Here is a 16,635-nt window from a genome sequence, read left to right as displayed (position 1 = left end):
TCTATCTGATTCCTTGGGAGCATTCCACACCATTCCATGACCTTTGCCTTTCCCTTTCCTTCAGGCCTTTCTTGGGCCTCACGTCTGCCGGCTCCACAGGTTAAGCCACAAAATTGTCACGGTGCAGGAGGCCATCCAACCCATCGCGTCTGCACCGGCTCTTCGAATGAGCATTGTGACATCTCGCCATTTTTCTGCCTTTTACTCCTAACCCTGCACATTGTTTCTATTCAAATAATCAGATCGCACACCTGAGCTAGGTGAATAATCTCGACCCGGGCAAAGTCAAAACGGGAGGTGGAAATCCCATCAGACCGCACTTAGTCTCCATACCAGCCTCCGTAGAATCTTTATGTCTTGTGGTGTTGCATTTTCTTGTACCACTGCACAATACGTTGTCAAAAACTATGCTGCATCCATTTATTATCCTAATTCAATTCAGTCAGAAGAACTGCAATTAAAAATTAAACGCAAGAAAGATAAAAGATACAAAGAAGTTCAATGGCTCCAGTAGGTCTCGGAGGTTCAAACCTTTCTTTTCCTCTGCTGAAATTAACTTTTGTGAACACCGCTTGTCCGGCGTGCCCTCAATAATTGCAAGGGGTTTGATATATCTGGTAAATTGTCACCCCCAAAATGGCTCCCGGATGACATCCCAGCGTCTTACAATAGAAAGAAGACAAATAAACATCTGGGTGATCTTGACCCCCTCATTTCAATTACTGACAAGTGCTGATTATTTAATTTTTAATATCCAGCGGCAAGCAAATTGCTTTAAATAAAATATTCCATACACTGTTACAAAGCAGCCATGAAGGTTTGTTCAACAGAATATTTATGTGTTGACGTGCCACCTTTTTCAGTGGCCGAATGGTCGTTAAAACGTAGCGATCGTGCATGAACCTGTTGTGAGACGGGAGGTCAGTGCTAGTTTTCCCATGAGGCAGGCCCATGGCCCAAAATGGTTCAGCCATTCGCGCAGTCTCTCATGACTTCAGTAGCAGATAATAAACGTGCTGGCCTTCATGACAATATTGCTTCCAGAGCTGGTGCCTCGTGGGGTGGCATCCGTCATAACTATTGAAAATGTTTGTATTAGTCCCGGTGTGAGTCATTGTCTATATTGACACTGCAATGAGAGCGTGTGTTGTACTGATATCATTGAGAGTGTTTGTACTGTGTGATTGACTTAAAAAGCCAAGAAATTTGATGGCTCTACAATTGTCTTCCCTCTCGGCTCATAGTCTCTGGTTTGTCATCCGTTACAAGTAAATGACCAGAAAATTGATGTTCAGAGATGAGGCTCGTGTGAGTGGCGTTCCCTGCTGGAAGGTCCGCTGCCAACTAGAAGCATCGTTCCAATCTGGAAGTGCAGCTTACTTCTGGAAGTCGCGCTCCCAATGGGAAGAATGTACATACAAATTAGTAGACAGCTTGGCCTCCTCGCCCATTCAATAAGATCACGTTGACCTGATTGTAACCTCAACCCCACATTTATTTTTTTTTTTTTTTTTTTTTTTATAAATTTAGAGTAGCCAATTATTTTTTTCCAATTAAGTGGCAATTTAGCGTGGCCAATCCACCTAACCTGCACATCTTTTGGGTTGTGGGGGTGAAACCCACGCAGACATGGGGAGAATGTGCAAACTCCACACGGACAGTGACCCAGGGCCGGGATTCGAACCCGGGTCCTCAGCGCCGCAGTCCCAGTGCTAACCACTGCGCCACATGCTGCCCTTACCCCACATTTATGTCTACCTCCTGATAACCTTTCGACACCGTGTTGATTGAACATCAATCTAGTTCAGCTTTAAACATGTTCAAAGGTGCTCTCCCTCCAAAGCCCGTGGAAACAGAGTTCCAGAGACTCGTGTCTTCTCCTGCAGGAAGCTACGCTTCCCGCTGCTCCCTGAAAGAAGTGTCAATTGCGGAACGATTATTCTAGGCCGTTGAAGAAAAATAGAATTCCTCCAACAAATTTCACCCTCTGCTTGAGCTGAGCTTCTCGGCAGTGAGTACCCACGAGTCACATGTCACAAAGCAGCTGTGGGTATTTGTAGCTTCTTGCCAGGATCGTCAAGCCCGTCATCAACATGGTGATGCCAGTGAGAGAGGATACAAGTGATTGAAGTAGTGGCTCTGCCCTGTCTGTTACCCGCAACAGGAAGAGCATTTACACGCTGCCCCGGTTCATCCAGGTCGCCACACTTCCCACTGAACAGCAGCTCCTGTACACAGCTGTCAAGTAAGTTTAATTGAAAGAAATGCAGGAACCTGAACAAAGAGACACAATTATTCATTTATGATTGCTGTTATCACATTCTGCACACTACCCACCTGCTGCCACACAAACAATTACCAACAATTAGCTCTCCACTTTTACAGGCCTGAGTACGAAGCATTGAGAAGGGAAGAACCGGAGGGATAATCAAATGTAGTTAGTTGGAAGGCCTTTGCCTAAGTTGCATACCCACAATGGTAGAGTTTGCAAATGTCCATCGTTATCGATGGCCGGAGGGTTCCTGAGCTGGCAATCAGTTGTCGATTGTTATCCACCATCTCCCTGTCTGGGGACGGATGGAATCAAACTAGTTTTAATGTCCGTCAGCTGCATGGCATGCCCGCTTTGTTGCCTCACTTCACACACATGAGGAGTGGGCTGCCTGACCAATTGAGGGCAAGCTGATAGAAACATTACATAACTCTTTATTTGTGCCATGGTTTGAATATTGGGCTCCACCTTAGAAAGGATATCAAGGCCATGGAGAAAATGATAACCAGGATGGGAGAATGCAGTTATAAAGAAAGACTTGAAAACCTGGCCCTTAACATTCGGACAAGTAAGGTTAAGGACAGAATGGGGGGTATTAAAAAACAGGGTAAAATCCATTTCCAGTGGTTGCTGAGTCAGAAACCAGAGGCCACAAATTTAAAATCATTATCCAAAAAACCAGAAGGGTAAAGATTGAGGGTAATTTTCTTAGGTGGATGGATCATTAGTGACTCACCATAGTTGGAAGTAGATTCTATAATACTATTTAACAAGGGGTGAATTCTCCGCCGGCTGGATTCTCTGTTCCGCCTCCAGCTTTCCTGGCGGTGTGGATTGGCTGTAATGGGGAATCTCACAGGCCAGTGGCGGAACGCAGAATCCAGCAACAGCTCACCGCTCAGAAACCCACGGCTGGGGAGGCAGAGAATTTGCCCCGAATTATTGGAAATAAAATAGCTGAAGGAGAATGAAAATAATAATAATAATAATCTTTATTGTCCCAAGTAGGCTTACATTAACACTGCAATGAAGTTACTGTGAAAATCCCCTCGTCGCCACACTCCGACGCCTGTTCGGGTACACAGTGGGAGAATTCAGAATGTCCAAATTACCTAACAAGCACGTCTTTTGGGACTTTGGGAGGAAACAGGAGCACCCGGAGGAAACCCACATAGACATGGGGAGAACGTGCAGACTCCTCACAAACAGTGACCCAGCAAGGAATCGAACCTGGGACCCTGGCGCTGTGAAGCAACAGTGCTAAGCACTATGCTACCGTGCTGCCCGACAGACAGGGGAACGGGACTAGTTAAGTAGCTCTAACAGGTATATTGGGCTCAATGGCCCCTTGTCAGTGATAAGTGATGAAAATTTAGTAAACTCAACCCTGACAGCATATGATTCATGGAGTTCAATACAAAATGCACTGTGAAGTGGACCCTTTCATTTTTAAACTGTGAATGTTGTGTTGTAATTACTTGTGTACGGAAATGTTCATAATTGTGCAATCCTTTTATTATTTTATACTTTTTTCAAAGTCTGTAACTTGCGAATTATGATTCATTGTTTTATTTGCTTCATCATCACAATTTGACACCTGCCTCCATGAGAATTTTTTGATAAACTAATTTATGTTCTATCCCAACTGAAGCCAATGTGTTTAGCAAGGGTGAAAAGGGGACAGATTTTCCAGCCTGGGCCTCCAGAGGGTGCGTGGATTGAGCAGCGTACTTCAGGTGTCTCTGGGAAAAAGAGGGTGCAGTCTGTGAGTAGGTGAAGCAGGAGGCTGGTAATATGCTCTTGGGCATCATTGTATTGGAACACTGGGCCTCTGCCTTCCAGTGATGTTTGACCATTGGGCTTTGGAGCTTCCTCAAGGGAAACCAATGTTTCCCTAGGTCGTCACCAACCTTGCCACCTCCAGTGAGACAACGCAATCGCTCTGGTCGGTTGCTGCCTTCTCCAGTTCCCTGATGGTGTTGCCTCCTGCCCCTCCGGTTGTTGCTCCATCTTTTCCAGCACTACCTTAAACGGGACCAGGGCGTCTACGACCTCCGACTTGAGGAGAAGTAGATTTAGGACTGAGTTTAGGAGGAACTTCTTCACCCAAAGGGTTGTGAATCTATGGAATTCCTTGCCCAGTGAAGCAGTAGAGGCTCCTTCATTGAATATTTTAAAGATAAAGATAGATAGTTTTTTTGAAAAATAAAGGGATTAAGGGTTATGGTGTTCAGGCCGGAAAGTGGAGCTGAGTCCACAAAAGATCAGCCATGATCTCATTGAATGACAGATAAGGCTCGAGGGGCCAGATGGCCTACTCCTGCTCCTAGTTCTTATGTTCTTATATTCTTCTGTTCCCATTTCTAACTTGATGGTGTCTCAGTGCTTTAGGAGGTCCTGCGTTAGGAGGTCCATCCACTCGCTTATTGGGGGGTTGTGATGCTTATCAGGGGGTCCAGCCAGCTCCGCCCCTCTCCGCGTGCTCATCGTCAGCCCCTCCTTCCTTTCCATGCCCCAAGAATTATTTGCAGACATTTTTCGGTAATTGTGGTGGTCTTAGTGGAGGGTGGGCGGGTCTTTTGCAAACTTAGTAGCCTATTTGTGGGCTAAAGGTGCCAAATTCAAACTTTCAGGAGGAAAGCCACCTTTTCTGCGCCTGCTCAGCACATCCCCATCACCGGAAGTTGCCAAATGCAGCCTCAGAGGCATTGCCATTGTTTAATGTGTGACTATCGCATCCAGGAGCTTACCATTAACCATAAACTGAACTGGACCAGCAACATAAATACTCTGACTATAAGAGCAAGTCAGAGGCTGAGAATTCTGCACTGATTAACTCCCCTCCTGACTCCCATCAAGCCTGTCCACTACATGAAATGAAATGAAATGAAAAATGAAAATGATTTATTGTCACTCATCACCATCATGTTGGAGGCAACACCATCAGGGAACTGGAGAAGGCAGCAACTGACCAGTGTAGGCTTCAATGAAGTTACTGTGAAAAGCCCCTAGTCACCACATTCCGGCGCCTGTTCGGGGAGGCTGGTACGGGAATTGAACCGTGCTGCTGGCCTGCCTCGGTCTGCTTTAAAAGCCAGCAATTTAGCCCAGTGTGCTAAACCAGCCAGTCAGGAGTGTGGTGCAATAGTCTCTCTTTGTCTGGACGAGTGCGGCTCCAAGAACACTCATGAAGCACAGCATCATCCGGGACAAAGCAGCCCACTTGATCAGTACCTTGAATATGAATTCCCTCCGCCATCAGCACACAGTGGCAACAGTGTGTACCATCGACAAGATACAACTCAACAAAACTCCTTCGACGGCGCCATCCATACTTGCAACCTCTGCCTCTCAGAAGGACAATGGAAGCAGATAAATGGGAATATCATCACCTGCAAATTCCCCTCCACGTCGAACGCCATCCTGACTTGGAACTACATCTCGGTTCCTGTCGCTATGTCACATCCCTTCCTAACAGTACTTTGGGTGCCTACACCACATAGATTGCACTAGTTTAATAAGGCGACTCGCTGCTTACCGTCTCGATATCAATTAGAGATGGGCAATAAATGGTCGCCTTGCCAGTAATACTTACATCCCTTGAGCAAAAGAAAGTGCTGTGCCAGGGTGAGATGAGGATGGGGGGTTCTGCTTGCTGTTTCGCCAGGCCGCCTTAGGGAAAGAATAAAATTAAAGATCTGAAGAAAGTTTAGCTGTGACGCCCTTTGTGTTGATACCTGGAAACCAGAGGCTGTAAAACAGCTCTGACGCCTGCCCCCCAGTGTGTACAAAGGTATGTGGGGCAAAGGGAGATCATACTTCGTGTTAAGTAGGATTCAGAGCCTTGGGGTCACATTGTTTGAATCATGCAGTATTGTTCACAACCATCCAACTCGTCCTGTTTTGTGAAATATTTATTCCAGCTTGGCACAAGAATAATGAAGACCATTCACTTTTTATTCGGTTTGAAGAACGAGGCCTGGAAGAGCTTACCCGTAAGAAGCTACGAGAGTGAAGCACATGAATTACTTGAGATCCTAGTCACCAAAGTATATATAAAATGGAGACACTGCAACAATGTTTGATCATCATTTCATAACAAGTGTAACCTCTGAGGCCACTCGTTCAGGTGTTGAGCTTCTTGCTTCGTCGAGTTGTAGCTGCAGTCAGAATGTTGGTCATAAATAAAATACAGATGGAACACAGGATGCACAGGCATTCCAATCCTCAAATATCACTGCTTCAGGGCTTGGGGAGTCAGAATTTACTGAAGATTAATGGTCGACTTTCTGACCCTGGTGGATATCTCTCTTCTTCCCCCCTGGGATCTCTCCCTTGCAGCTTCAAGTCGTGGTAAATGCAAGTCTTGAAATTAGGGTCACGCAGTGAACTACACTCGTAACCCTGAAGTGTTGTTAAGCCCATCAGTGTCTCGAGCTAAGATCCCAGTTAAAAAAAACAAGCTCCCATGGGGCCGGGATAGCATCAACTATAAAATAGCACAGGGGCTGCTGATTCTGGACATTAATTGGGTGCGATGCTGGTTCAGACACAATTCAATTTTTTTTTTGTGGATCGTTACAGTTGGATGTAGGATGTGAAGTGTAAAAAGTACTGCAACTATATGTGTGTACATATAGAGTGTCGCAAGGCACATAGGTGAGCGAGGGAATCGGAAACATTTCTGCATCTCACACAGTAGACACCAAGGATTAGATTCCCCCCCCCCCCCCCCCCCCTCCGCTAATTTTACAGACAAGCGTGTAAACCGTGACACAATATCAGTCATAAGTGTCAGTAACTGCTTCCTCCTTTATAACAAAAATGGGTTGGATGCTGAACAGCAAAGTGAAGGGGAAAAAAGCAGTTGTTTACTCTTTGGACCCTTGTTCAAAAGACCAATCGTGAAATACTTCCGAATAATTATCTGCAGCCAGCTAAGGGTTGTTATAATTGAAAAGGGAACATTTAACTCTGGCCGAGGCTCGGTGTGAGACTTGGTATGAAAGGGGATAATAAAGGAGCGTCGCCCAGTTCAGTGACATTATTACTTATCCATGTTCGGGTGTTGTCCCCCACTATCCAACTTCTCCTGTTCTGTAAAATATTTATTCCAGTTTTTCACAAGAGTAAGGAAGACCTTTCACTTGGTATTCAGTTTGAAGAACGAGCCTGGAAGCGTTTACCTGCAAGAATATACTTTGGTGATGAGCATCTCAAGTAATCTATAAAATGGCAACACTACAGCAATGTTTGGCCATCATTTTATGGTGGGAGTAATCTCGGTGAGATCACTCGTTCAGGTGCTGTATTTCCCACTGCATAAAAAGTATGGTAGCTGTTTTCGGAAAGTTGGTCATATACGAGATACAGATGGAACAAAGGATACTAATTATTCCAAACCTCAAATATCACTGGTTCAGGGCTTCAGAATGATTCTACATTCAGAAACCTAGATGAGGGAGAAAGAATGAGGAAAGAAAAAAGCTTACATTTATGTTGCACTTCCCATGACCTCATATGAAACAGGAATAGACCATACAGCTCCTTGAGCCTATACCGAACAGTGAGATCACTCTTGCCAAACCTCATATCGCTTGATCGCTGAGTAATCTCAAAGCATTCTACAGCCAACTGAAGTACTTGTCAAGTGTCTTCACTGTTGTAATGTCGGCAAACACAGCAGCCATTTTGGCATACAACCAGCTCCCAGGCAATAAGACTTTGTAGACCTTGGAGAAAGCAGGTCCAGTGAGCTCCAGGGCGGGCATTTCCCCTTTCCCGACAGCTGGTAAAACCAAGTCGAAGGAATGTCTCGGTGCACGGCAGCAATGATGTCAGCATGCATGGAGGCAACCAATCAAACTGCAGTAGTCAGACACAGCTGATAGAAAGTTAAAAGCACTTGAAATATCTAATGCCTTCTTGAAGATAGAAACATAGAATATCGAAGCAGGAGAAGGCCATTCGGCCCTTTGAGCCTGCTCCGCCATTCATTATCACCATGGCAGATCAACAAGTTCAATACCCTGAGCCTGCCTCCCCCCCCCCCCCCCCACACACACACCATATCCCTTGATCCCTTTAGCCCCAAGAGCTATATCCTTGAATTAAATTTGTAGATAGCAGAATAAATGTATGACTGTATTAAGATAGAAGCTGAAATAAAGAGAAACAGATTTTTTTACAAAAGAAAAAGAGGCATGTATTTAAAATTGTGGATAGTTAATTATACTGGGAAAATTTGATATTCCATATTATTTAAAAATGTGCTTCTTTGGGGCTGGCCATAACGTTTATTTATGACTTTGCAATGCCATTAAAACCACGGTGACACCTCATTTAACGAGGTATAACCTATTGCACAATTTTACAACCAGATTAATAGCATTGGAGTGGACGTTCTCACGAATCCTGATTGCAAGAGAGATAACATATTGAGGGAAACTTGACAGTGTACCTTATTGAAGTGCGCATTCTCACTAATGGCAACGTCCAGATTTTGTTTTTTTTTCTTCCTTTTTTATAAATTTAGCATACCCAATTATTTTTTCCAATTAAGGGGCAATTTAGCGTGTCCAATCCACCTATCCTGCACATCTTTTGGAATGTGGGGGCGAAACCCACGCAGACACGGGGAGAATGTGCAAACTCCACACGGACAGTGACCAAGGGCCGGGATTCGAATCTGGGTCCTCAGCGCCGTAGGAAACAATGCTAACCACTGTGCCACCGTGCTGCCCCCACATCCAGATTTCTGCCGAATTCTGTATGTCTGACATCCTGAGGTTGCTGCTCAGGTCGGTGGAGTAAAAGCCGTGAACACTTGACAGTTTCATCATCATTATCACAGCAAGTTCCAGGCCAATGACCAGATAATCTGCTGTGGTGATGTCAGTTGAGGGATAAACATTGGCCAGAACTCATAGTGCAGGTTGTCATTTGAGGTTGAAAAGATGAGACAAATGGGTAGGTTTGACAAGTGTGTGGGTTACAGGAAGGAGCAGATTGAAGGACATATAAAGAGTTTCACAGTTCTGAAGTCCTCACAGGGACGCAATTGAAGTAGGTGATTTTGCAATGAACCTGGGTTTCTTTTTTAAAACATTTAGAGTACCCACTTATTTATTTTTCCAATTACGGGGCAATTTAGCATGGGCAATCCACCGACACGGCACATCTTTGGGTTGTGGGGGTGAGACCCAAGCAGACATGGGGAGAATGTGCATAGATACATAAAAGATAGGAGCAGGAGGAGGCCTTTTGACCCTTCAAGCCTGCTCCGCCATTCATCACCATCATGGCTGATTGTCCAACTCAATAGCCTAATCCTGCTTTCTCCCCATAGCCTTTGATCGCATTCTCCCCAAGTGCTATATATAGCCGCCTCTTGAATATATTCAAAGTTTTAGCGTTAACTACTTCCTGTAGTAATGAATTCCACTTGCTCACCACTCTCTGTGTGAAGAAATGTCTCCTTATATCTGTCTGAAATGGTTCACCCTGAATCCTCAGGCTGTGAACCCTGGTTCTGGACACACCCATCATTGTTAACATCTTCCCTGCATCTATCCTGTCTAGTCCCGTTAAAATTCGATGGGATCCCCCCTCAGTCCGCAAACTCTACACGGACAATGACCCAGGGCCGGGATCAAACCTGGGCCCTGGACACCGTGTGGCAGCAGTGCTAAACACTGCGCCACCGTGTCACCACAACTCTGGGATTCAACGGAGTGGAGATCACAGAGGAAAAGCACATGCGCAAACAGGTCTTTTCAGTTTGAAAGGAACAAGAGAGGAAAGTCTAAAGGGAGACACAAGTTCAATTCAACATATGTCAATGGGCGGGATTCTCCAACCCTCCGCCGGGTCGGAGAATCGCGGGGATGACGTCAGCAGCCGCTGATGGGCCGAAGTCCAGCCAGTTCTATGCAGGTCCTGCCGGCGTAAATTGGAGTAGGTCCCTTACCGGCGGGGGCGGCGCGGGCAGGCTCCGGGGTCCTCGGGGGGGGGGGGGCGATCTGGCCCCGGGGAGTGCCCCCACAGTGGCCTGACCCACGATCGGGGCCCACCGATCCGCGGGTGGGCCTGTGCCGTGGGGGCACACACTATTCCACTGCGCCGGCCGTGTAAGCCTCCACGATGGCCGGCGCGAAGGTGAACCCCCACCCCCCCCCCCCCCCCCCCCGCGCATGCCCGGTCCTGCGCCGGCCGGCGGAGTCCCTTCGGCCCCGGCTGCCGCGGCGCTAAAGGCCTTCCACGCCGGCCGGCGGGTCGCAAACCACTCCGGTGCCGGCCTAGCCCCTGAAGGTGCAGAGGATTCCGTATCTTTGGGGTGGCCCGACGCCGGAGTGGTTCCCGCCACTCCGTCCCGTCGGGACCCCCGTCCTGCCGGGTACGGGAGAATTCCGCCCGATGTGAGTAAAGAGTAGATAAATTCATGAGGGAGAAAAGAATAAAAGTCTGTGCTGATAAACTTAGATGATGAAGGGTGGGAGGAGTTTCATACGGAGTATAAATACTGACATGGTTGGGTGATATATATTCTACATTATTCCATAGTGTGTACTTATTTATTAACCTGGTTCACTATTATTCCTCATCTCCCTCATCACTTTATAACATTTCCCAACCCTGCAGTTCTTCCTTAATGGTGAAGGTCCGTGATGTTATAACCTGATGTTCCATTTCACTGTCATTTTATCTTTTGAAAGCCTCTTGGCACGGTTTTTAGGATCAGACTACGGACTTCATTTAGTTACTTTCCCCAAAGAAGCATGTAAACTTGTACCTGATGGCTGAACGTGTGGAAATGGCTGGTCCCAGTAGGCCACAAGAACATTTATTCCACAGAACGAAGCTGTAGTCCATTCAGAAACATGCTGAAACTCCTAACAGCAGTGACACATACATAAATAACGCACACAAGCATATACACACGCACACATACCCACACAAAGATACATACTGGAGAGTCTAAAATCAGGGGACACAGTGAGGAATGTGGAAATTGTTATATAACAATAATCTTTATTGTCATAAGTAGGCTTACATTAACACTGCAATGAATTTACTGTGAAAAGCCCCTAGTCGCCTCACTCTGGCATCTGTTCGGGTACACAAAGGGAGAATTCAGAATGACCAAACGTCACCTAACATCACGTCTTTCGGGACTTGTGGGAGGAAACCGGAGCACCGAGAGGAAACCCACGCAGACACGGGGAGAACGTGCAGACTCCACACAGACAGTGATCCAAACCGGGAATCCAACCTGGGACCCTGGCGCTGTGAAGCAACAGTGCTAACCACTGTGCTACCATGCCGCCCGTTATAGAACAAAGAACAGTACAGCACAGGGACAGGCCCTTCAGCCCACCAAGCCTACGCCGATGATTTCCTATCCAGACCAACTACACCCTTCTAAACCCCGTCTGTTCATGTGTCTATCCAGATAAGTCTTATAGATCGCTAACGTATTTGCCTCAACCACCTCACTTGGCAGTGCATTCCAGGCCACCACCACCCTCTGTGTAAAAAACCTTCCCCATACATCTCGACTTATATAATGTATTTCATATTTGTGGCAGTAACGTTATTAAAAAACCCTGGTTTCGAATACATACAGGCAGTGATCTACTAAAGCTGTAATTAAGGAATCATAAAAGATGAGGTAATGATTGATTTTAACCATTTGCTTTATTCCAGTGAGATGGTTAATAGGTAGTATTTTGATTACTGGAGATTCCCTGGAGAGTAGATAATTTTTGACCGATTGTATTTAGACTTAGCTAAGCAGATCTTGAAACATCTTAGTGCCATACCTTTGATGTAATTACTGGGAGGAGCCAGGTCTGTTTGAATAGCAGTTCACCATAGAATTTAACTCTGATGAGACAGAAGGATTTTCAGGTTGTTCCTGAAAAAGATCTCTTCCCCCAAAGGTCTGCACAGATAAGCAAGGAACCTGTTTTGTTAACTTTATTTATAAATGGCATTTGAACTGTATTGGGTTGCTTAATTAGAATTAGTGGCAGATAGTGAGTTAAAGTTTTTCCTTTTATTTAGAAACTGTTTAACTGTTAATTGTAAAGCTATTTATTTGATTTAATGTGGTTAATTCTGTGTTTAAATTAAAGTTTGTTTTAACATAAAAGATACCTATTGGTCAGAATCATCACTCCTGGGTGAAGTATCCTTTTCTCACAGTTTTACAAATTGAATAATTGTTTGGGGTTCTTATCCGGTTCCCCACAAAAAATTGGGGCCTGGTTTGTTATCCTTACAACACAATCTCGGAGTAAGGGACAGGCCATTTAAGACTGGATGAGGAGGATTTTCTCCACTCAGAAGGTCGTATACCTTTAGAACTCTGCCGCAGAGAGGTATGGACACTCAATCATTGAGCATGGTCAACTCCGAAATCGATAGATTCCTAGATACTACGGTCACCAAGCCATATGGGATAGTGGAGAAAGATGCGTAGAAGTAAATGATCAACCATGATGTGTTTGAATGGCGGAGCAGGCTAGACGGGCTGAATGGCCTACCCCTGCTTCTTGTGGTCTGTCAGCCTCGTGGATTAAACAGATTCTTTCAATTCACACATCCCACAACATTTAACCCAACATTTTCATTCATTTGCCTGTTTAGGGCTCCGCCACTTGAGAAAGGTTAAAGATTGTTGCTGCGTGTATATTGTAACTGGCTACATTTGGTTGGTCATCGTGCAAGCTGAGTTAGAATAATTACTTTGTGTGCATCCAAAGCATTTTGCATTATGTCAACAATACCACTTAAAAAAAAAAAATTTACAGTACCCAATTCATTTTTTCCAATTAAGGGACAATTTAGCATGGCCAATCCACCTGCCCTGTACATCTTTGAGATGTGGGGTGAAACCCACGCAGACACGGAGAGAATGTGCAAACTCCACACGGACAGTGGCCCAGAGCCGGGATCCAACCTGGGACCTCGGCACCATGAGGTAGCAGTGCTATCCACTGTGCCACTGTGCTGCCCAACAATACCACTTACTGCCCCTCGTGTGCATGTCTCTGAGCACTTAATAGAAAGGTGACACTGAGCAACTAGCTGAAAAAAACCTTGAAAACCTTCTATACCCTGTCTGTTCATGTGTCTATCCAGATAAGTCTTAAAGATAGCAGAATACCACCCTGTGATCATGCCCAGAATTGAGTGGGGATTGGGACAGAGAACTCAAGAAATGCAAGTGGTAAAAAGCCTATTAGTGTCAACCTCTGAGCTAACCTGTAAATCCCTCCATCCACCTGAGTCACTGATCATTCCTTCTCAGCTCACAGGGCAACAGTAGGAGTTCTGTGGGCAGGTCCCAGGGAGGAGCTGCCAAAGGCCTTGAGGATTCCTACGTGAAGGAAGAGTGCCTCATTGTCAACGGTCTGGCTCCAAACATGGTTTTGAACAATGGGTCGGCGACTCTAAATCTCTGAATGCAACGCCTTTGCCCTCCCACATGCAATGCATGTTGCCTCCCCCTTCAAGGGCACGCGGTGCACAATTGATGACCCCCACCCCCCACAATAGATATGTCAGTGGTTCGGGGAGGGGTGGTAGATGGAACATGACCTCCTGGGAGTGGCCTCCCAGTCACAAAAGAACAGGAGCAGACCATTCAGCCTCCTCAGGCCTGCTCTGTCATTCAGTTAGCTCGTGTGGAAACTGTACCTATATCTCTTGGTACTCTTACATAATAAAGAGACGGATCTATGTCAAGTCTCGAAAGCTCAAGAGGAAAACAATGGCTCTATAAATGTCAAATTTTGTTTGCCTCCAGTGAGAGGAGACTGTTTAAATCTATCTGTATATGAGCCAAAGAATTGCTTCCTCTCTGCTCCTTAATTGTTTTCACCACACTGAGAGCTGAGTAACTCGGTGTGGACAATGACCCTAAGCCTCTCTCTGTCCCTCTCTTAATTCCAAGATACCTTGCTGGCTGATTTGGCCAGTGGGAAGTCGCATTTTCAACGCACTATACTGCCTGCCTTTTCTTCCCGACTGGAACTAGTCAGAAATTGCCAACCTTAAACTCCACTCCTATTACTCTGTGTGAGTTTGGTCCGGTTGACAGCCCACTTGACTCTGAAGGCTGTGGGTTCAAATCCCACTGCGGGGCTGAAGCACGTAACGTGGGCCGAGTCTGTTAGCGGAGTGACCATCCTGTGGATACGATGTTTGTTTTGGGTCCTGTTTGCATGCTTTGTTTATAAGCTGGTTTAGCTCAATGGGCTAGACAGCGGGTTTGTGATGCAGAACAAGGCCAGCAGCGCGGGTTCAATTCCCGTACCAGCTGAGAATTCTGAATTCTCCCTCCTTCCATCGCTGTTTTTGATGTAGATGAATGAGTGGGTGGAGGGTGCAGGGCACAATTTCGAAAATTTGCAGATGACCCAAAAACTTTAGTGAACAGTGAGGAAGATGGTTTAAAAACTTGAGAGGGACTCAGACTCCAGGTGGAGCGGGTAGATGGAGTTTGAAGCAGAAAGGTACATTTTGGCTGGAAGAATAAGGAGAGATAGTACAAGGTAAATAGTATAATTTTAAAAGGAGCATCGGATGAGAGAGACCTGAGGGGTTTTGTACACAAATCTACGAAGGTGGCAGTACAAGTAATAAAATGTCCGTGATCCCAACCTTTTTGAACTGGAGGCATTGAGTTCAAAAATCAGCCAGTTATTTGCCAAAATTCTCTTTTCTGTTCCTTAACCAGTTCTGTATCTGTGCTGCAACTGTGCCTTTTATTCCACGTCCGTTCAATTTTGCTAATAAATATGTGGTAATTTATCAAAATGCATTACTGCCTGGACACGCTGCTGGAATTATCATTTGTGTGAGGCATCAGGCAAATCTAATGCCTGTGGAACTAAACCCGAGCATGAAGAAACAGCTTCAAGAGAGGCGTAAACTTTTTTTTAAACTTAAAATGTACTTTTTATCCAATTAAGGAGCAATTTAGCGTGGCCAATCTACCTACCCTGTCCATATTTGGGTTGTGGGGGTGAGACCCACGCAGACACGAGGTGAATGTGCAAACTCCACACGGGCAGTGAACTTAAAATGTACTTATTGTAAATGGCCAAAGACAGAAGATTGGATTCTGTTGCCAGCTTAACAAGATTTTATTGAACTGTTTGTAACAGAAGTGGAGAACAGGTGTGAGATACATGTCTCAACACGGTGACCCATTGTTGAAAGGTCAGAGAAAGAAGAGATGATAATTGCAGCATGCAGCTGGTGGGAATGGAGGTTGTATATGATGTTGCACCGTAGGTCACCCCATCACTAGTGCACACATTGCTGTCTGTTACCTTTCACTATTCCCAAATGAATGGGCAAGCAATCCAGATTATTTCAAAGGCACCGCTCGGTATGATACTAAACTATTGATGGAGCAGCCTCAATGTGCCAAGTGGTCTGTACATTTTCCTGCAGCCCAGGATGGCTGAAGCAGTGACGTCCATTAAGCTCATTGATCAAGGCCTGTGCCACTGCTAAAGGCCACAGAAATGCTGGGTTAGAAATGAAACAAAATCCAGGAAGATTCCCGCCCCAGTTTGTGACATCTGGCTGAAAAAGACCTGTTTGCATTTTGGACTGTGGGTAAGAATGAAGTCAGGCCCAGTTTGTGACATCTGGCTGAAAAAGACCTGTTTGCATTTTGGACTGTGGGTAAGAATGAAGTCAGGCTCAGCTGCTCATGATCAAATAGCCTGTCAATTGAGCAGCAATCACACATTGCGAATGACATCAATGGGCAAGGTGAGAATAGAAGTTGGCAATAAGAAAATCTCTAGGCTCGGCATAAATTGATTAATAAGGGGATCGGGGGTAATGGGAAGAAGGCAGGGGAATGGATGTGCGAGACATATCAGCCATGATTGAATGACCGAGTGGACTGGATGGGCTAATACTGCTCCTATGTCTTATGGTCTTGTAAGTCATCTTAATCGAGAAAGAGAACTGAAAACCATTCTTGGGATATTTTTCCTTCAATTCATGTCTTGTTTCTCTTTTGCAGGCAGAGCAGCCCTGAGATAACTGGATCATTACAAAGGTAGGACCATGGTTTCTCTTCAGTGAAAATAAGTCAACTGATTCTATATTCCTCAATCTGATGGACCGATCCTTTGTCGCTTGAATTGGGAGTCAGAAACAAGGACACTTTTTGAGGCATTGCTTACTCTGCATTGTATTGAAAGAATGGAATTTGGGTGGCCGTGTAAGTTGGGAGGGAGCACGGACATTTGTAGAACCAGCAAAACAGTCATGTCCACTGATTTCCTCAGTGATGCTTCTGAAGGTCACAAGATAAATACAGATGAAGAAAG

The 16,635-nt window shown here is 45.5% G+C and overlaps 1 protein-coding gene across 13 annotated transcripts in view; it reads left to right on the top strand.

Annotated features, from left to right (window-relative positions):
- celf2 (cugbp, Elav-like family member 2) overlaps nt 1–16,635 on the top strand; it is a 925,307-nt gene that overhangs the window by 390,784 nt on the left and 517,888 nt on the right. For all 13 annotated transcript variants that reach the window (XM_038811867.1, XM_038811866.1, XM_038811859.1 and 10 more), the window contains one exon: nt 16,326–16,361. Coding sequence is in view for 11 of the 13 variants with exons in the window: in XM_038811859.1 (XP_038667787.1) it covers nt 16,326–16,361 (36 nt within the window). In the remaining 2 variants the exon portion in view is untranslated. The remainder of the gene's footprint in view (nt 1–16,325; nt 16,362–16,635) is intronic.

The sequence above is a fragment of the Scyliorhinus canicula genome, chromosome 11 (assembly GCF_902713615.1).
Source record: "Scyliorhinus canicula chromosome 11, sScyCan1.1, whole genome shotgun sequence".
Taxonomy (NCBI): domain Eukaryota; kingdom Metazoa; phylum Chordata; class Chondrichthyes; order Carcharhiniformes; family Scyliorhinidae; genus Scyliorhinus; species Scyliorhinus canicula.
This window is presented reverse-complemented; position numbering and strand designations above follow the sequence as displayed.